At 43.3% G+C, this 19,958-nt stretch overlaps 3 protein-coding genes across 10 annotated transcripts; 1 reads left to right on the top strand and 2 right to left on the bottom strand.

The window, feature by feature from the left end:
• Positions 1 to 1,215: 1,215 nt before the first annotated feature.
• LOC117644966 (zinc finger protein 37 homolog) lies at positions 1,216 to 7,360 on the bottom strand. 2 transcript variants are annotated; one of them, XM_034384815.1, is made up of 4 exons: positions 7,039 to 7,360; positions 6,411 to 6,520; positions 2,587 to 2,651; positions 1,216 to 2,513 (listed from the first exon to the last, which is right to left on the bottom strand). In XM_034384815.1, exon 4 carries the CDS (start codon positions 2,464 to 2,466, stop codon positions 1,534 to 1,536), a length of 933 nt encoding a protein of 310 aa, XP_034240706.1. In that variant the 5' UTR covers positions 2,467 to 2,513; positions 2,587 to 2,651; positions 6,411 to 6,520; positions 7,039 to 7,360; the 3' UTR covers positions 1,216 to 1,533. The 2 variants fall into 2 exon arrangements, with proteins under 2 accessions (XP_034240706.1, XP_034240707.1); XM_034384816.1 differs by lacking the exon at positions 7,039 to 7,360 and having other exon boundaries at positions 6,411 to 6,604.
• Positions 7,361 to 13,976: 6,616 nt separating this feature from the next.
• LOC117644970 (gastrula zinc finger protein XlCGF49.1-like) lies at positions 13,977 to 17,554 on the bottom strand. 6 transcript variants are annotated; one of them, XM_034384829.1, is made up of 4 exons: positions 17,467 to 17,554; positions 16,434 to 16,548; positions 16,062 to 16,133; positions 13,977 to 15,987 (listed from the first exon to the last, which is right to left on the bottom strand). In XM_034384829.1, exon 4 carries the CDS (start codon positions 15,936 to 15,938, stop codon positions 15,174 to 15,176), a length of 765 nt encoding a protein of 254 aa, XP_034240720.1. In that variant the 5' UTR covers positions 15,939 to 15,987; positions 16,062 to 16,133; positions 16,434 to 16,548; positions 17,467 to 17,554; the 3' UTR covers positions 13,977 to 15,173. The 6 variants fall into 6 exon arrangements, with proteins under 6 accessions (XP_034240720.1, XP_034240719.1, XP_034240721.1 ...); XM_034384828.1 differs by lacking the exon at positions 17,467 to 17,554 and adding an exon at positions 16,649 to 16,865; XM_034384830.1 differs by lacking the exon at positions 17,467 to 17,554 and adding an exon at positions 16,649 to 16,865 and having other exon boundaries at positions 16,446 to 16,548.
• Positions 17,475 to 19,897, top strand: LOC117644983. Of its 2 annotated transcripts, none has more exons than XM_034384849.1 (3): positions 17,475 to 17,547; positions 18,526 to 18,753; positions 19,374 to 19,897. In XM_034384849.1, exons 1-3 carry the CDS (start codon positions 17,541 to 17,543, stop codon positions 19,589 to 19,591), a joined length of 453 nt encoding a protein of 150 aa, XP_034240740.1. In that variant the 5' UTR covers positions 17,475 to 17,540; the 3' UTR covers positions 19,592 to 19,897. The 2 variants fall into 2 exon arrangements, with proteins under 2 accessions (XP_034240740.1, XP_034240738.1); XM_034384847.1 differs by lacking the exon at positions 17,475 to 17,547 and adding an exon at positions 18,203 to 18,293.
• Positions 19,898 to 19,958: the final 61 nt, after the last annotated feature.

Genomic DNA, 19,958 nt, shown 5'->3' with positions numbered 1-19,958 from the left:
AATGTATCACCGAAAAAATGGTCGTACACGCATGTATCACCGAAAAAAAGGTGAGAAAAGGCGAGTTGGCCCTTGTTTTCCTGGGGAAGTATCAACCTTTTTTCGGTGATAGATTTGTGTACGACCTTATTTCCGGTGATACATTTGTGTACGACCTTTTTTTTTTCGGTAATACATGCGTGTACGCGATCATTTCTTCGTTGATACATTTGAGTATCACCCTTTTCCGGGCCGAGACAGTTATGTCTCACCCCTCAGAGAGTGAGATGTATCACTATTTGATTTTCAGTGTGCTGACCCCCCCCCCCCCCGCTAAAATACTTTGTCATTTAAAAACAGGCAAATTAACGAAGACATTAGTAAGAATAGCATAAAAATTGACGTCTGGAACTCACATGGAAGGTGTCCGATAGTCCGGCCACACTGCAAGAGTTGTCTTTTGTGGACGTGATGTCCAACAGACCATGCAACAGTCGCCCCGACAGTTTGGGATGGTGTGCGGGACCAAAAACCAAGAAAAACTCTTGAAACTCTGCGTTTTTTGGCACTTAACACCCTATAGGGACATGAAGAAGTTGTCCTATCGTAGTACCGAGGTCAGTTTTGGAATCAGCACCAAAAAATCATCAATATAGAGCGCTTACCACGAGTCGTAGTCAAAAAGTCGTCTATATCGACGCACCCTACTGCTAACATAATTTATTAAATTCACTGAAATTCGCTCTCTAATTTTCAGGCTGTGTTGCCTGATCCTGACCTATAACCATCTTTTTCGAGCCGCAGCTGTTTAGAGGGAGTCTAAAGGAACATTTTCCACTATTGGGAAGTTTATGTTTAGACCCGCTTCCCTTTACATTTTTGCCTTGAAATTAGGCACAAAAATAACAAAATTTTGTGTTTGAGGCCACTTTTTGACCTCTAAACTCGATCGTAGGTGCTTTTTGGCGACGGATTCTGATTCCTTGATGAATTTTACGTAAGGAGCAGTGATCTCGACCTTCTGAGTCAAAAATTTAAGAAGCAGGAGGGATTCGCGCAAAAGTTGACACTTTGTTCAGAACCACTAAAAGAAATTTCAGAGAAAATTTCAAATTGCGATATCTCCTGAAGTATTCATATTTCGACCTTAAAAATTTAGGGTCATCTTACTCTAGTGGTAGGTAACATTTGACCACAAAAGGAACGAAATCGGTAGTGGTCACCTACGCAGCCTGCTAATTGGGTCTGGAATGCCCCATACACGAACACAATCATTCCGAGGACGTGACATGACGTTGAAACGAATGTGACCAAATGTCACGTTCCTTTGAGTATTGTGTCACATTCGTTTGAATGAAAATCGGCCATTCATTAGCTTGTTTACATTCAAACGAATGTGACGCAATGTTCAAAGGAACGTGACATTGTGTGACACGCTCGTTTCAACGTGATGTGACGTTCCAAAAATGAGACTGAACACACTAATACAAGATGTCAAACTGGTGTCAACATTTTCAAACCGAACCGCTCTCACTAACGATGGCAGTCTAGAGGCTAAGGCTTCTCTGCAGTGTGAGTGCGAACATGTCGTCGAAGATCGCCACTGAAACGAAACTTCTTGGCGCAGACCGTGCACTCAAACAGCTTCTCACCAGTGTGGGTTCGAAGGTGGCTCCGAAGGGAGTCTCTACGACCAAACTTCACGTTGCAGACGGAGCATTCAAAAGGCTTCTCATCAGTGTGTGTTAGAAGATGGGCCCGAAGGTGGCCTTCGCGACTAAACTTCGCATTGCAGACGGAACATTCAAACGGCTTCTCACCAGTGTGGGTTCGAAGATGGTGACGAAGGGAGGCGTCATGTCTAAAGTTCACATTGCAGATGCAGCATTCAAAAGGCTTCTCCCCAGTGTGGGTTCGAAGATGGTTCCGAAGGGACGTTTCGTGTCTAAACTTCACATTGCAGACGGAGCATTCATAAGGCTTCTCACCAGTGTGTGTTACAAGATGGGCCCGAAGGTGGCCTTCGCGACTAAACTTTACATTGCAGACGGAACATTCATAAGGCTTCTCACCAGTGTGGGTTCGAAGATGGTTCCGAAGGGACGTTTCGTGTCTAAACTTCACATTGCAGACGGAGCATTCATAAGGCTTCTCCCCAGTGTGAGTTCGAAGATGGTTCCGAAGGGACGTTTCGTGTCTAAACTTCACATTGCAGACGGAGCATTCAAAAGGCTTCTCACCAGTGTGGGCTCGAACATGGCGACGAAGGTGGGCTTCCTGTCTAAACTTCACATTGCAGACGGAGCACTCAAACGGCTTCTCTCCAGTGTGGGTCCGAACATGGCGACGAAGGCTGTCCTTCAGACTGAAGCTCTTGCAGCACAGCGCACACTTGTAAGGTTTCTCCCCAGTGTGCGAGCGAAGGTGCACTGTGAGCGCCGACAACTTTAGGAACACTTTGGCGCAGACGGTGCATTTGTTGGCCATGGTCGGACCTGATGAAGAGTGGCTCAAAACGGCGTGGCTTCCCTCACCTGGAACAAGAGGCTTATGAGTCAAACGTCGAATCAGTCAAAGCACTGCACGAGTAAGCACGGCGGTACAAACCTGCAGTGCACTGGGTAGTTGAGGCTTCTGGGACAGGGGATGCAACTGCCAGACAGAGTCAATATCTGCAACGAGGAACACTGTGCGTCACACAACATTTGCTGTCTACGATTCGCTTGAGAATGTATGAAGAGTGAAGAAAAGCAAGGAAAGTCTTTTTGCACCGAGGGCACACTCTCATTCCAGGAACGTGACATCACGTTGTCACGACTGTGACAAAATGTCACGTTCGTTTGGGTGTGAATTGCCCAAAAATCAGCTTGTTTGCATTCAAACGAACGTGACACAATGCTCAGGTGATGAAGGTGATGTCACGTTCCTTGAACACTGGTAGAACTCAAGCGTACTTTTACGCCTTTCTTCAAGCGTAGTAGAACTACGCTCGGCTTCAAGCGTAGTTCTTCATTTCGCCCCTCTCCCGCCTATCCAAATGCATGGGAGAATTTCTTCTCTACGCTTGACGTCAAACGTAAAGTCTTCAAGCGTAGTTGTATGCTTGAATGAAGCATACAACTACGCTCCAGTTTTACCAGTGAATGTCAGTTCAAGTGAAGTTTTCATATAGTAACGTTTAAAATCATAGTTGTACACCGGACAGTCTACACTTTTTGTCGCACCCTGGGTAGCGATGCTCAATACTCTTCGTGTCAAATTCGCATTTATTTAACATGGAAAAGGTTTTCGGTGCTTATGGTTTCTAATCGAACCGTGCACTGTAAAGCCGGTGGTAAGTCTGCTTGCCACAAAACTGGCAAGCCGTTTTGAATGCCAAAATTTGGCAAGCTTTGGTCGAAAATCTACAAAAGCTTGCCAAATTTAGGCAAGCTGGAGGGTATTTCCGGGCCAAGCTTGCCAATTTTGTGGCAAGCAAACTTACCACCGGCTTTGCAGTGTAAATAATCTATGATTATTCTCCATAATCCAAATGAAAACTTGAGTGGAAGAAAGAATTTGGGAGCGTCCACTGAGATACTCAACACCGATTACTGGCATAGGGATGCTAAATTACCGGTAAAATTCGACGTTACGTAAAAGACGGTAATTTACCGTAATTTACCGTAAAATTTGTAATTTTCGGTAAAATTCGAGTTTTTGGCTGATTTATCAAATATTCATGTTTTCCTATGTATTTAAAGTGTGAAAAGGGGTTATTTTTATTGATATGACAGTAAATCGACAAAATTTACAAATCAGCAGATAGGGTCAATATTTAACTGATCAACCAATTTGAATTTTGAAGAAACCCACTGAGATTCCAAACGCTATGAGTATAGCACGTATGGTGCAATGCACTGAGATATCGCACCATACGTGCAATGCTATAGCCATATGCATGGGGATGGGAAGGCAATGCAAAAGCATTGCACAAATTGACGCTATACTTAAAGCGTTTTGATTGTCAGTGCCGTCGTACACAAAGATCGACGAGCAAAGCAGCGGTGTATTCCCCTTCAGCAGGCACAGTCTTCTTGCTAGCTAGCCAACAGGGGCGTGCACAGCTCGCCTCCTCGGGAGGGGCGGTGGAACCGTTTTTTGAGGAACTTTGCCTAACTTCCAGGAGTTAGACGCCAAAACCTGCCTCAAAAGTATACCTTTTGGGGTCCTTCGGGGGGGGCGATCGCCCCCTCCGCCCCCCCCTTGTGCACGCCCGTGCTAGCCAAAGCTCCTATGTGGACTGTTTCACAAGGCCCTGGTGGTGAAGGGCGGTCAGTTTGAATCCGTTACGATGATAATATGTTACACTTTGCTTCTATTTGAGTCCCGAGTTCATTTAATTTACGAAAACAACTATATGGCCAAAAATTGAATTTTACCGTTAATTACCGGATTTTCGACGTCGCGGTAAATTACGGTAAATTACCGTTATTTACCGGTAATATTACCGTCCTTCGCATCCCTATACTGGCAACAGAATGTTAAGGAAAATTTTGACCCTGCCTAAGTGCTTCACATAAGAAATGGACGGCCCCCAAAAATTTAGTTACCTACGTCCATATAGTCTCAAAGGAATACCAATGCAAACACTGCTAATCCAAGCGTGGACCACGAATGGTCCACGCTAGGAAACATGTTTAGGCCGGTCTGGGCCCAGATTATCACAGTTTTGGTGTAATAAAAAATAACTACGCTAATAAAGTGATAAATCCGCTATTGCAATTTTTCTTCTTATAATGAAATAACTTGGCGCTACAGACGTAATAAAAATGTAATTGCTTTTTGAACTAGATCATTATCACACTTGAAAAAACAAGTGTATCCCCTTGCCACTAGAAATCTCTGGGAAAATCTGAAATCTTGCTTTAAAAAAGGCCAAAAACAAGCTTATTTATGCCGGAATATCGGTTAATGTCTTGCGAAATCCGACGAAATCTTTGGCCTTCCGAAATTTTGCGTCCCCAAACATCCCATGTGAATGCTCCCTCGGGCGCTTCAAAGATTGATTTTGACGAAATTACGCGTTTACGGCTTCCGATCAAAATTGAAAGCATCCCCAAAAACGCGAAATTTCGCCAAAATCAATCTTTGAAGTGCCATAACTTAACTTCTTACCGGCTTGAGATAAAAATTTAGGTGGGTGCTCTTTGGATTCAGGACGATTTTGTCTATCGATTCACGGACACTCAAGAGCTAACAAGATAATAACTTCTCGAAAATCCCAAGACAAATGTACTATTTTAGTCATTTGTTGAGCGACGGTGGGACAACCAGTCCTGCGCCTCGTATAGCCCAGTGAAGCCCGCCCGCCGTGTTTCGCTAAGAGATGGCGAGACACGAGCAACTGGTCAATCAGTTTCACCACAGGATATTCTTCAGCTTGGATCAACCAGACCGCCCCTTGAGATTATATCCGCAACAATTTCGCATAGTGGGGTAACACAGTGGAGGCCTGGACCGGATGCCAAGAGGAGCCGTGCCGTCTGCACCGGAAACTCACTTTTAAACGGGCATCTTTGAATGCGTTGTTACCGTGTGCCAAGGCACGAAAAAGCTCGAAAATTTGACGTAACAACCCAAATTCACAAGTTACTTCGCCATTGGGGCCGTTACGCTGCGAAATTAACCAGTTGAACACGAGTTTCCGGTCTAGACGGCGGCTTCCGCCTAACGTAGCAGACCTTCTCTGATATACTGTATTCTGAATTAAAACTCATCGTCATGACATGAAGACTGAAGACGCGCTACGATTGGTCCAAGCAGAAGATTTACTCTCGTTTAGCATGATTGCTCGATGCTCGCGATCTCTTAGCGAAACATGGCACGTCCGGGGTTTGACAACAGTGAGAAAAAAGTACGGAAATAGTACGGAACATGTCTAGTCAATAATTTGCCTGGTACGTCCGTACGGAACGTTCCGAACTTTATTTCCGTACCCATTTACATGGGTTCACATGGAGCAAGTACGGAACGTTCCGTACTTTTCTCCGTACCTCCGTACTTTATTTTTCTATACCATTTCCGTACAAAAGTCCGGAATTTTTTACAGTGACCCGTTTCGCAGCGGGGGCCGTCCATGAAATACGTAACGCTTTTGGGAGCAATTTTTGGCCCCCTCCTGAAACGCAGCTTGAGGCTGCCTCGGACCTCTCCCCCTCCCCCGGTGTGTTACGTAATGAATTGCTTTCAGGTTAAAATCGCGTAGAAACTGTCAGAACGTACGAGGCAAACGGAATTTCATGCATGAAAGAACAGATGTGAATGGCCCGATTTTCATCGCTCTTGCGTAACATCACGCCAGGTCGAACGGAAGGAGCTTCTTTCTCGTCCAGAGACCGCAAGCGCCCGGTGACACCACCGTCACCGTCTCTCCTACACCGTGCACTCACCTTCAGGTCCACTGCGATGCGATGGAGCGCGAGTTGGTTGCCGATATGAAGTCCTTGCCGTGACGTCTCGAAACTCACAACTTCCCTCGGAGCGTCCCAGAGTTCAGCGTCTGCAATCACGGCGAGGAAACTTTCGTTAATGTCCGCCAGGGGCGCTACGAGCGCTCGGAGGCAGTCGGCCAAGGCGGCTTGGAATCCGGGCACCCCTACTCTACAAACTGAAGTGTGCACTCAGTATGCATCTACAGATGCATACTTGCAAGTACACACCTACAGATGCGTACTTAGCTGAGTACACATCTACAGATGCATACTCAGCTGAGTACACATCTACAGATGCATACTCAGCTGAGTACACATCTACAGATGCATACTTGGCTGAGTACACACCTACAGATGCATACCTAACCTCTCCAAGTATGCATCTGCAGATGTGTACTCAGCTGAGTATGCATCTGTAGATGTGTACTCAGCTAAGTATGCATCTGTAGATGTGTACTCAGCTAATGTAAGTATGCATCTGCAGGTGTGTACTTGCAAGTATGCATCTGTAGATGCATCTGTAGATGCATACTGAGTACACACTTCAGTTTGTAGAGTATGCAAGTTGGAGTGGCGTCTCAGTTACCTTGAGGAGCAGAACTTGCGCGACCTAACGTACAGTGCACCTTTTAGTGCTACACTTGTAATGTGATGCTGTGAGACGTGCAGTTAGAGTGTCGACACCGCGAACTTTTCGCGTTAGCCTTGTTTGTAACTATGTACGAACGGGAGCCAGTTCGTTGAAGTTCACTAACGCAGTAACTAAGTGGGGACCAGCACGTGTGCGACCAAGCGTACAGTGCACCTTTTCGTGCTACACTTAATGATGTGATGCTATGAAATGTCGAGTTAGAGTTTCGAGACCATCAACATTCCGCGTTTGACTTGAATCTATGAACGTACAGTGAGGGGGCCAGGTCTCTTTGGCCGTGTTCAGGACATTGTCACTGGTCAAAACGAAGGAAATCAAATAAGTCAAAACAAACTTAAGACTTGTCAATAGGGTACTTCGGAGAAGAGCTGGACCGGAAGTCGAGAAGAAATCAAGAAGAAGAAACGCCGGACTTGTATCTGAATGTAACTCTGCGGAAGCGGCAGAACGGCGACGCAGACGCTCATTCTTATGCATTTCGCATATTTTGTTTTTCTTGATTTCTTCTCAACTTCCGCTCCAGCTCTTCTCCGAAGTACCCTATTATTTCACAGAATTCTGTTGATTGCTCATTACCTGAACAACTTCCCATTAACTACAAACATGAAGGTTCAGGCCAGTTGTATGTTATTACAAACACCGGAAAACTGAAGCGTAGTTGTATGCTTGATTCAAGCATAGTTGTATGCTTGATTCAAGCATACAACTACGTTTGAAGACTTTACGCTTGACGTCTAGGCTCTTACAGTATTTTCCGTAGGACCGCACAGTATTCTCCGTAGGACCTTACAGTGATCTCCGTAGGACTATACAGTCCTCCAGGTCCTACGGAGAAGACTGTGCGGACTTACAGAGAATACTGTACGGCCCTACGGAGAATTCTGTAAGAGCCTACGGAGAATATTGATAAGAGGGCTACGGAGAATCCTGGCAAAAAAATCAACAGAATTTTCCGTACCTTTTTGCCACAGTGAGCGTGGAGAAGAAATTCTCCCATGCATTTAGATAGGCCGGAGAGGGGCAAAACGGAGAACTATGCTTGAAGCCGAGCGCAGTTCTACTACGCTTGAAGAAAGGCATAAAACTACGCTTGAGTTCTACCAGTGAAGGTTCAGATGTACCAAAGTGAATTTTAATAAGGTAGCCCAGGTACAGAGCGTATCTGTTTGCGTATCTGTTTGTTTTAGTCTGGTATAATGTAATGCTTGAAAACGTTGCTCTTTCAACCAAGCGGTCTAAATTTTCCCTAATGCGTTTTGATGGGGGAAATCTGGGCGGATGAGTATGTTACCCTTGGTTTCAAGCATAAAGTGTTTATGCTTGAAAACAGACGGTATTAACACGCAAGAGTTTTACCAGTAAGTAAATTTGTTTGCAGAATCCACTGACATATATTTTCTACGACTAATTGGAATATTACCGTAAACCGGGGTAACTTGAGACAGCAAGGGTAACTTGAGACACTTCCGCTTTTTTCCCTGTTTGGTGCTGCCACCTAGCGGGGAACGCTCGAAGCTCGAAACTACCGCAGCACTTTATTCTCATACTTGCTTGGGAACGCGGCGAGAGTGTAAATGGCGGACTAAAACCAAACAGGTTTGTTTTTACAACGATTTTTCGATTTTAGTAAATTTAACGATTTTGGAGAAGTGTCACAAGTTTCCCCTGGTACTCGAAATACGTCTCGCTAACACCCAAATGATTATAGTATGCTTAATCCCCAATGTTTCAACGTCCAAAATGTGACTTTGGATTTGGCGGTAACCTAACACAAAAGATTTTACAATGACTTTTATAGAAAATGGTAATTATACGGGGTAACTTGAGACACCTAATTTTGTTCAGTTTGATGGAAATCGAGTGGGGTAACTTGAGACAGGCACCTCCTTGCTCAATAAGTTCTTACTCTAATGACATAATCACTTTATTACCAGTGTATCAGTCTTGGTTTGTTGTTTGTTTGTGACAGGTTATCAACAAGAAAAGCATCATGGCAAGAAAACATCAAAGAAAACTTGGCACAAGGACCTACGCAAACTTCACACAAGCTACTTTGGATGCCGCTCTGAAGGAAGTAAAAGCGGGGAAGTCTGCCAGGAAAATAGCCCAGAAGTACTCAATACCCCATGCAACTTTAAGCAGAAAAGTCAAGCTAGCTCACCCAAAGCCAGTAGGGAAGACCAACGGTACTTACACACTGTTCGGGATTATTTTGTGAAATTACGATTAATTGTCTGTTAAATCTGTACCACGAACTGCTCGTAAATTTCAAAAACGATTTGATCATCCATCTTTTTTTCGTCAATTTACAAAAATAATCTTAAACTTACAAACTTAATCCTCAAATTTTGGTCGTTTCAGGCATTTTTTCTTCCTATATTCTACCTTCCTCTGGCCTGCTGCTAACATCGGCGACCCGTGGCGCTACCTCACGGACCCGCGGGAACTACTGATATGGCGGGAGATTTTGAACTTGGAACATATCAAAAAAGGTTTGGGAAGTGAATTTTGATCTGTATGACCTTAATTCTAATGAAGATGCTTCCCATGATAAAATATTGTGGCCTAAAGTGGATCCCAGGCACATAATTGACTACTTTTTGGTGTTCCCAAGAGCTCGGGTTGGGGTGGTCCGACTAAAGCTTTCTCGACATCTTTTTTTTTTAGACCTACTGCTTTTTCTTGAATTATTGATTGACTTCTTTTGTATGTTTTGTGATCACTGATCATGTTAACCTACTGTTTCATTAGAACTGCAATGTTACTTCTTCTTGAACAATTGAGTGAAAAACTTATTTATGCAGCTTTTTTCTTTCACTTTTTGTACGCAAATGAAGAGAAAAATTGATGTTTCTCACCTTCGTTCAAAGTTTGTATTAATTAAATCTTAATATACACTAACAAATTGCTCACTTGCTCGCCCTTATCACAGTTTATAAAGAAATCGACACTACAGCCATAATTCTCTCTTAACTGTGATAGTAAGGGCGAGCATGTGAACAATTTGTTAGTATATATTAAGATTTAATAAAAACAATTTCTAAATTAAGGTGGGGAATATTAGTTTTTCACTTCATTTGCGCACAAAAAGTCAAAGAAAAAAGCTGCATAAGTAAGTTTTTCACTAAATTGTTCAAGAAGAAGTTACATTGAAGTTCTAATGAAACATTAGGTTAACATGATCAGTGATCACAAAACAAAGAAATAGTCAATCGATAATTAAAGAAAAAAAATTAGGTCTAAAATAAAAGATGTCGAGAAAGCTTTAGTCGGACCACCCCAACCCGAGCTCTTGGGAACACCAAAAAGTAGTCAATCATGTGCCTGGGATCCACTTTAGGCCACAATATTTTATCATGGGAAGCATCTTCATTAGAATTAAGATCATACGGATCAAAATTTACTTCCCAAACCTTTTTTGATATGTTCCAAGTTCAAAACCTCCCGCCATATCAGTAGTTCCCGCGGGTCCGTGGCGCAGCGCTGTATGTTGTCCCCTGAATGTAGGCAATTTCAAGGAGCCGAGGAACCAAGAATAGTAAGGATACAACGGCCGAAAACGCACTTTTTCAGATTTGCTTTTACAATCATACTTGTAAATTAACGATTTCACCTGTAAATTTAAGAGGCAGTTTGTAAAATGATGAACAGATTGTCAATTTACAATTTACTTTGTAAAAAAACAGTGCAGTTCGTGGTACAAATTTAACAGGCAACTATTCTTAAAAATAAAACTTCATTTGTAAGAAAACAAGTTTGCGCGTTTTAAAACGAGAATAGTCGTAAGATAACGATTTTATCAGTAAAACTACGATCTTTCGTCAGTAACATTAAGGGGGCAGTCTCGTCCCTGTACCCTTTTATAGGGGGGTTTTCCCCCCCTCTTTTGATGACGATGATTTTTTAAATATACCTCTTAGAGACAAACGGTAAAAACCAAATGAAAGAACGGAGTTTTTACAACATTTTCAAAAAAAAAATATTTTGTTTTGTCTTCAGTTGTAAGGGAGTTATAGGGAATGCAACAAAAGCCGACAAAACATACAAAATTGCACTGCGCGACAATTTTCTCCGGAAGTTCTTAACTTTTTGGCAATCGGTTTGCGGCATCTTGAAGATGAAAAAATCCTCTTTACTTTAACCTACAATCGTCCATATAGCCCAAGGATTACACTTTTTAAAACGTAACCAAAAACCTATACAAACTTAGGAACGGTTTTAATTTAGGTTTCCCTTGGGCTACATGGACGATTGTAGGTTAAAGTAAAGAGGATTTTTTCATCTTCAAGATGCCGCAAACCGATTGCCAAAAAGTTAAGAACTTCCGGAGAAAATTGTCGCGCAGTGCAATTTTGTATGTTTTGTCGGCTTTTGTTGCATTCCCTATAACTCCCTTACTACTGAAGACAAAACAAAATATTTTTTTTTGAAAATGTTGTAAAAATTCCGTTCTTTCATTTGGTTTTTACCGTTTGTCTCTAAGAGGTATATTTAAAAAATCATCGTCATCAAAAGAGGGGGGAAAAAACCCCTAAAAAAGGGTACAGGGACGAGACTGCCCCCTTAAGATTTCATCGTAAAATTACGAATTTATTCCTAAATTTATGAGTAAAGTTTGTCGAAAATATGACAATTGTTCATGTCATGAATCTTGTAGTTATTTTACGAATTATTATTTGTAAAATTACAACACTAATTGTTGGGATTACTGTTGTAAAATAACGACTTCTCTTAACAGTGCAGAAGAACAAGAAACACTTCTAGCCAAGTCTATTTTGTGCTGCGCAGATTGGTCAATGCCTCTCATGGTTATTGATCTCCAGCTCATTGTCCAGTCTTACTTGAATTCTAGTGGTGTCAAGTGTCGTGTATTTAAAAATAACTGTCCTGGACCAGATTGGGTGCAAGGTTTTTTGAAAAGAAATCCTGAAATTTCTAAGAGACTCTGTCAGAATGTTAAACGGGCAAGGGCATGCATGGACAGGGAGGTTATGAATGAATACTACTCCGAACTTGAAGAAACAATGAAAGATGTCCCCGCTGGAAATATTATAAACTATGATGAAGCAGCCTTTTCTGATGATCCTGGCCAATCATATGTGCTTGCGCGTAGAGGAACCAAACATGCTGAAAGGATCATTGACAGTTCCCGATCAAATAATTCAGTTATGTTCTCTGGTGCTGCAGACGGAAACATGTTGCCCCCATACATTGTGTACAAAGCTAAACACCTGTACCCTGGGTGGGTGGAAGGCGGCATTGAGGGATCTGCCTATAATCGCTCAGATTCTGGCTGGTTCGATATGTCAATTTTTGAAGACTGGTTTGTGAAGATTGCTCTGCCCTACCTCAAGAGACGGCCTGGAAAGAAAGTTATGATTGGTGACAGTTTGGCGAGTCACATATCTGTGAAAGTTGTGACTCTGTGTGAAGAAAATGAAATTTCCTTTGTTCTTCTACCACCTAACTCCACACATCTGTGTCAGCCTCTAGATGTAGCGGTATTTGCCCCTTTGAAAAGAAAATGGAGAGAAACACTAGTGCAGTGGAAAAAGAAAAACAAACAAGGTACGATCAGCAAAGCTGAGTTTCCGAGGCTTTTGAAAGTGGCTGTTGACAGTTTACAGGTGACCATGAATAATAATATGAAAGCTGGATTTAAGGCAACAGGCATCTTTCCCGTTGACAAGAGCAAAGTGTTGAATAAGTTGCCAACAAATGATGATGAAGATACAGGAGACGGAGATAAGTGGTGTAAAACATTGGTTGACCACTTAGCCAAGACCAAAGAAAATTCGCAGCCGCAACAGAAGGTACAAAGAGGAAAGCGTCTCCAAGTTGCCCCAGGGAAGAGTATAACTATGGCTGATCTGGAAAATGTCCCTCCTCCAACAAAAAGAAAAAGGAAGACCAAGCAGACAGAAAAATCAAATGACAAAAGTGATGAAGAATTTGATACACTAGGGAGCAAGCACTTGATGATGAAGGACTGGACGTTGCCCCCTCTCCCAAACCAGCAAGAATGCCTCTTCGTGAACTCCAAGCAAGACCTGTAGGACAGATTCCCTCAAGACCACCTGCTAGAAGAAGGCTGCACCAAACAAATGCAAGACCTCAAGAGAACCTGGAACCCACAGAAGATGTTAGACCCCAGAGTGACACTTCAGTGATTAGTGATGGGGATTATGTACTGGTGTCTGTTTCTGTAGCACTAAGAAAAATTCAGTGTGTAGGTCAAGTTGTTTCACAGCCAAGTAGCACTGTATGTGTTGTCAAAATGATGAGACTTAGAAATTCATCACACTTTACTTTTCCAGATGTTGAAGATGTGCAAGTAATTATGAGATTAGATGTAGTCATGAAGTTACCATTTTTTATAGAATTAAGAAGGGGTGGTATAGAATTCCCTGGTCTTGACCTGTCAACTGTTACCTAATTTTCTTTAAGTATTATTTATTTTTTGTTAATTGTTTTACTTTTTTGTTAATTTCTAGTCACAAAATGTTAAGGTCAGACATGAACCACTTATCTTTCGGTTCCTAGAAAATTGTAAAAGACTTACATTTTTTATTTTGTTAATTAATTAATAAAATCTTTACTTATGATTCAAAATGTCTCCTAATACAGTCTCCAACCTTCCTACTTCATTAAAAACAGATAAACCACTCAAAAAAATGAATATACACCAGAAAAAAAAAAACAATTTTAGTTGATAAAACCAAGAAAAAATAGGAGTGTCTCAAGTTACCCCGGTTTACGGTAATAAGGCTCCATGGTACGGTTTGGTTTAGAGTTGGAGTATTTCAAATCTGGAAATAACGTGAACCTTTAAGCAAGTTACAGAATTATGAAAAGGAAGAAAGCAAGCTGTCTTTTGATGATGCTCAAAATTATTTTAATCAATTCTTTGATCCACAAACATCAAAACCAGTGCCGAGAAGACACTGCCTCCTTAAAGTCGACAAATATGTGACAAAGAATGGGTCTTATCGAGAAACATAATTAGACATTTTGATCAATGAAAATAACAGTGAATTCGGTCAAATTACGTAGATAAACGTAGAACATTGATTCATAAAACAAAACCCGACACCACAGTAAGGCCGAAATCCGGCAGTCACGCAAGCGTACTGCGAGGGGCTCTATTTCACCCTGGTGGCAGTCACCGCAGTACAAACAATTTCCGGTCAACCTACCATCGTTTGAACCTTCACAACCACAGGATGTCAAGGTAAGTAAGATCGATGACCCAAAAAACAAAGTGCTTTAAGTTGACTTGGGAAGATTCAAGAAAATCTACAACTCCAGCGTCATCTTTTGCACCTACTCCACTCTCTTCTTGAATTTTCGTTAAGTGATAACGCATCTCATATTAAAATGATAATTAAAAAACTAACAAATTATACATTTAAAGTAACAACGGTAGCAAAAAAGAAGTTAGTCACAGTCACACCTTTCAATTCAGCGTATGATCCAACAGATATTTTACTTGTCACATCATTTTAAAAACATTAAGAACCTCTGAATGCAGATGTGTGCAATCTGTTGATTTGTGCAGTCTATGCTGCGTTTGTGCAGTCTATGCTGCAGAGGTTCCACACTGACAATTTTCGTTTCAAGGACAGAAAATGGCCGAGGCCGCTTTCAACCGCTGGTTTGATACCTTGCGGCACCACTTTTTATTTTGGGATTGGATTAAGATTATGGGAAAAAACACTTTGAAAAGCTACTAACTATACACGAACGCACTCATTCCAAGAACGTGACATCACATTGAAACGAATTTCTCAAAGTGTCACGTCCCTTTGATCATTGTGTCACATTCCTTTCAATGCAAATCAGCCATAAACTAGCTTATTCGCTTGCAAAACGAATGTGACTCAGTGGTCAAAGAAACGTGACATTTTGACAAATTCGCTTCAACCTGATGTCACGTTCCTGGCATGAGAGTGTTCGAGTATGGTTACTAGTAACAGTGGGTGGTAACTCAAATCAAACAAAAGATGTAAAGCAGATGACAACTACATTTTGAAATCGAACCGCTATCATTAACAGTGCCAGTCCAGTGACTAAGGCTTCTCCACGGTGTGGCTACGAACATGGCGGCGAAGGTTATCACAACAACCAAACTGCTTGTGGCAGACCATGCACTCGAAGGGCTTCTCCCCGGTGTGGGTACGAAGATGGCGCCGCAGCTTACCACTGTCAGGAAACTTCTTGTGGCAGACCGTGCAGTCTAGCAGCACTCCCGCGGCGTGGGTCCGGAGGTGCCTTCGCAGGGCTCCGCTGTCGCGTAACTTCTTGTCGCAGACTGAGCACTCGAAGGCCTTCACCCCGGTGTGGGTCAGCAGGTGGCTCCGAAGGTTATCAAGGGAACCAAACTTCTCGTTGCAGATCGTGCACTCAAACGACTTCTGTCCACTGTGGGTTCGCAGGTGGGTACGAAGGGCGGCTCCCTGACTGAACTTGGCATTGCACAGTGTGCATTCGTACGGCTTCTCGCCAGTGTGGGTGCGGAGATGGCTCCGAAGGGTGCCTCCACGGCTGAACTTCATACTGCATAGCGTGCACTCAAAATGCTTCTCTCCGGTGTGAGTCTGGAGATGCTTTTGAAGGTCGCTACTTATCCTGAACCTCACACTGCACACGGAACATTCGAAAGGCTTCTCCCCGGAGTGGACTCGGACATGGCTTCGAAGGTTGTTCTTCTGACTGAAGCTCTTGCTACACACCGTGCATTTGAAAGGCTTCTCCCCAGTGTGCGAGCGCAGGTGCACTGTGAGCGCCGATAAGCACCTCATCTCTTTGGCGCAGACAGCGCACTTGTGGGCCATAGTCTGACGTGGTGAAACCCGCTCGGAACGACGCTGCTGACCCGTTAACCTGGAAAATGAACATTTTCTCAGTCACACGTCGAATCAGTCTAAGCACAGCTTGAGTAAGACGGTGGCACAAACCTGCAGTGCAGTGGGCAGTTGAGGCTTCTGCCTCCTGCAGGAGGGCTAAAGGCTGCTCGACAGGATCAAAATCTGCAACGAGGAACACTGCGTCACAACATGCGCTTGTCAAGTTTTTATTAAGAGTGAAGGCAGTTTTCGTGGCCCACAGGCAAGTTTTTTTATAGCAGTTACGGGCTATGTATTGGATTTAAATACTTTACAGCCTTCTATTTTTGTCGTGACCTTGGTGGGCAGTGAGAACAAACAATATTAACACTTCTGGGCAGAAGTCATGACTTCTGCAGAATGAAAAACAGATCATGGACCGTTCTGCGTACGCCGGTGATTAAAATCTGGGGCCAGGCCGAACGTTTTAGCAGTCTCACTCACCGTAACACTCACTTGTAGGTCCTCTCCGGCGTACACGTTCTTCCACCAGCTGCTGACGTCGTCCGCACCGTCACGAGACCCGAACCGTCTGTCGATTCGTCCAAGTGTTCAGCGCCTGCAATGTCAGGGAGAAAACTTTAAATACTGTCAGCTAGGGGAATACGACAGCCCACGGTCTGGCGTACACCTCAGTAAAACCGCCAACTTCAACTTACATTAAGCCGAAGGCCTTTTGGGAGGGAATGATTTTGCACGTCCTAAATCCTTAAATGAGTACCTCGCTTAACTTTAGCCCGGTCGCTTTGATCAGGTTCTAAGTCTCCCGAAATGGCAAACAATCATGTGTGGTCTAGCCTTTAGTGGTAATGGTAGCACTGGCAGCACACCAAGCCTGCGTGAGCGTTGGGCTGCCTACTCCACAGGCGAACCGCTGAAGCTGTAAGAGAATGGCGGAACCCGTGAATGCCGTTCCACGGTTCAGCTCCTGAAACTCAACTACCTCAAGTCTGATTCTTGGCATGATATATACACTGTAAATGTCTTACGGTGAAAGGCTGCACCAACGTATTACGGAGGAGATTTTCTCCATATTACCAACGAAATTCGTCAAGATGTCTATAAGGCACAGTGAATTCTCACTGGTATGTTATGAAGTCAGCTCCACCACCATAATATGGAACATTTTCACCATAATATGGAGAATCCTCACTGTACAACATTTACACTCTCATTCCAGGAACGTGACATCACGTTGAAACGAACGTGACAAAGTGTCACGTTCGTTTGAGCGTTGTGTCACATTCGTTTGGGTGTGAATTGGCCAAAAATGAGCTAGTTCACATTCAAACGAACGTGACACAATGCTCAAACGAACGTGACATTTTGTCACGTTCGTTTCAACGTGATGTCACGTTCCTGGAATGAGAGTGTAGCGTGTAATTTCGGCATTCGCCGATCCACATGAGGGAGGAAATCTCGTGTAACTTTCCGTGAGAAAAAAAACCATATTTCTGTTTTTGATTTGGTTAGTTACCCCGATGGTCTCTCTGGCTGGTTTCGAAATTCGAAACCGGTTGGACTGAGGCTGGCGTTACAACGTTTCTATGAATGGAAGGTTAAATCAGCTTAGGCCGTTAAAATTTGAAAAGACTTTCGTTCAATGGCGTTTTCTCCGATTGACACGAGAGCCGAGTATTTAGACTGGATATATTTTTCAGTGTTTCGTCAACAGAAACGTCACTCAGCAGAAGGAAATCTTCAATAAAACGAGAGTTTCGTTTCCAAAAGCTCTTGTCAAAATTTTGAGCCTCGAGCACAGGAAAGGGTTGATTTGAGGCTAATTTGAGGTCAAATTTTATAATGGACGAGGCGTTTTGCTCCATTCTGACCTACTTCATGAAATAGAGCTAACTTATGGATGTGCATCCTGCAACTGCAGAAGGGCACTTCAAAGTAGATATCAGAAGCGATAACCTGTACGAGGAAAATTGAGACCCCTCGTTGCCGATGTATCTGCACTCTTAGAATTAGAAATAAGTTGTGTTTTCAAAGTTACTTTTGCAAACCATGTATATGCTCGTTGCATACCAAGAAAATAGCAACGCGTAAATGCACACTAAATGTTCAGGTGGAATTTTGTAAGTGCAACTTGCGCGATTTGCATAATATTATGCGTAAAATTGCATAAATTTATACGAGTGCTGGCACAATTTAATGCTTAACGGTACACAGGTTTAAAATCATGCATCACCACGTACTAAATTGTACATAAACATTTAGCGTTAGGCCATATTATTGCAATTGCAACAAATCAGTTAAGGACTCTTCTACGATGAGGCGTGGAAATGAGCGTCGTGGACAGTATGGGCCAGAATATCGGTGTAGGCGGTCAAAATCCCGGACGCGTTTTGAGCTCCAGTCAATAAATGAGACCTGAACCAAACGAGTGAACCCACCAATGGATTGCTCTCCACACGCTCGGTTTGAGTCGTGTTTAGCGACTCTGGAGCTGAAAACCAAATCGCATCTGGACTTTTGGCCGCCGGCGCGGGTCTTCCGTCCCACTGACCGTCTCCTTTTCCTGTTCGGCCAGGAAGCGACGACCGCGACCAGAAACGCAAACATGACACAATCTTGCGAGCCGGCGCAACGCGTATAAGTACTCGGAGCCATCGGGCAGAAAGGCATCAAGTTGCAAGCTGCCTCACGCAAGGAACGCACCTGGAAGCCACTACACTGATGATGATGAAGTTTACCCTTCTGGCGGTGGTGCTCGTTGTGTGTGTCGCGGCGGTGCGGTCTACGGCTCAGCTCGACCCAGGTGAGGCATTCCGTAGTTGTGGGTAATATGGACCACTTTTCGAGCTTATTTTAGAATTACCGAAAACTGAAAGGTGCGGCGGTCTTGCCAATTTAAATATATTATCTACCATCCTTCCCGCGTGTTTTGGCCCAAACGGCATGTCATTAGCCTGCTTCTTTGCAGAGTAACAGCTGTGCAAAGAGTGGTCCGTATTACCCCTTAGTGTGGGGTAATATGGACCACCCCTAGAATTTTTCAGCTATGAAGGGTGATTCGGGTTTCCAATTTGCTTCAGAGACTTACACACTAAATTCTCATGGACTTTTTAAATGCATAAAGACGCAGTTTTTATGCATAGTTATGCATGCTCAGAATCGTCCATGTATAAAATTATGCATCACTGTGGACATTTTATGCATCTTCCTGCATAAAATGTACACAGTGATGCATAATATTATGCATAACATATGGACGTTTCTGAGCATGCATAACTATGCATAAAAAAGTCCACAAGGATTTAGTGTGTAGAAAAGATCTTCGGAGTGTGTTGGACTTGGGTGCCTCACTCGAATCTCGCGACAAGAGCTCCTGCGCCACTTTCCGTACCAAACCACGGATTTTTTTTTTTTTTTTTGCAGTGGATGTCGAGAATCCAGTGGGGTGCCGGCTGCACAAGAGGTCCGCCTCGGACGGCTACACCGCCTTGCTGCGCCCCGTTAGGGCCGCCCCTTCCGGTGCCGGCTGCCGAGCGGTCGATCACGCCAACTGCGCCAAGGAGTGTCTGAAGCTGGACTACAAGGCAGGCAACTGCTGCTGCGGCTGTGACGCGATGCTCCTGTGCTGGTGCCATGGCTGAACCGACCGCAAGGGGACTTAACTTAAAATTTCAGTTCACAAATTTTTGAACTCCACATGAATTTAGAAAGAATTTCTGTGAATTACAGCCAAATTTCCTTGAATTTCAGCGTAAACTACTGGTTTTTGAAAATTTTGTATGAGATTTGAGTAAATTTCAGCAACTTTGAAGACATTTGATTATAATGTAAGGTTGTCCATGAACGCCGGTGTTTTAAGTTTTGTAGTTGGTTCCCCTTGACCGACCGCGAGAAACGGTGCAACATGTCGTAGTATTGTTGATGGAATAAAATTTTTGACCCAGAAATAGTTTTGATTAACCCGTCTCCCTGTACCTGCCGCCGGTCCGTTGTCCTCGACCTGAAATC

The sequence above is a fragment of the Thrips palmi genome, unplaced genomic scaffold (assembly GCF_012932325.1).
Source record: "Thrips palmi isolate BJ-2018 unplaced genomic scaffold, TpBJ-2018v1 HiC_scaffold_18, whole genome shotgun sequence".
Lineage (NCBI taxonomy): Eukaryota > Metazoa > Arthropoda > Insecta > Thysanoptera > Thripidae > Thrips > Thrips palmi.
The sequence above is the reverse complement of the archived record's forward strand: the minus strand, read 5'-3'. Positions and strand labels throughout refer to the sequence as shown.

Excerpts from the sequence above, each read along its gene's own strand:
- LOC117644970 (XM_034384829.1), bottom strand. The coding sequence starts at position 15,938 with ATGGCCCACAAGTGCGCTGTCTGCGCCAAAGAGATGAGGTGCTTATCG.
- LOC117644983 (XM_034384847.1), top strand. Across the intron at positions 18,754-19,373 it reads TACGGCTCAGCTCGACCCAG|TGGATGTCGAGAATCCAGTG; the intron begins GTGAGGCATTCC and ends TTTTTTTTGCAG.
- LOC117644966 (XM_034384815.1), bottom strand. The coding sequence starts at position 2,466 with ATGGCCAACAAATGCACCGTCTGCGCCAAAGTGTTCCTAAAGTTGTCG.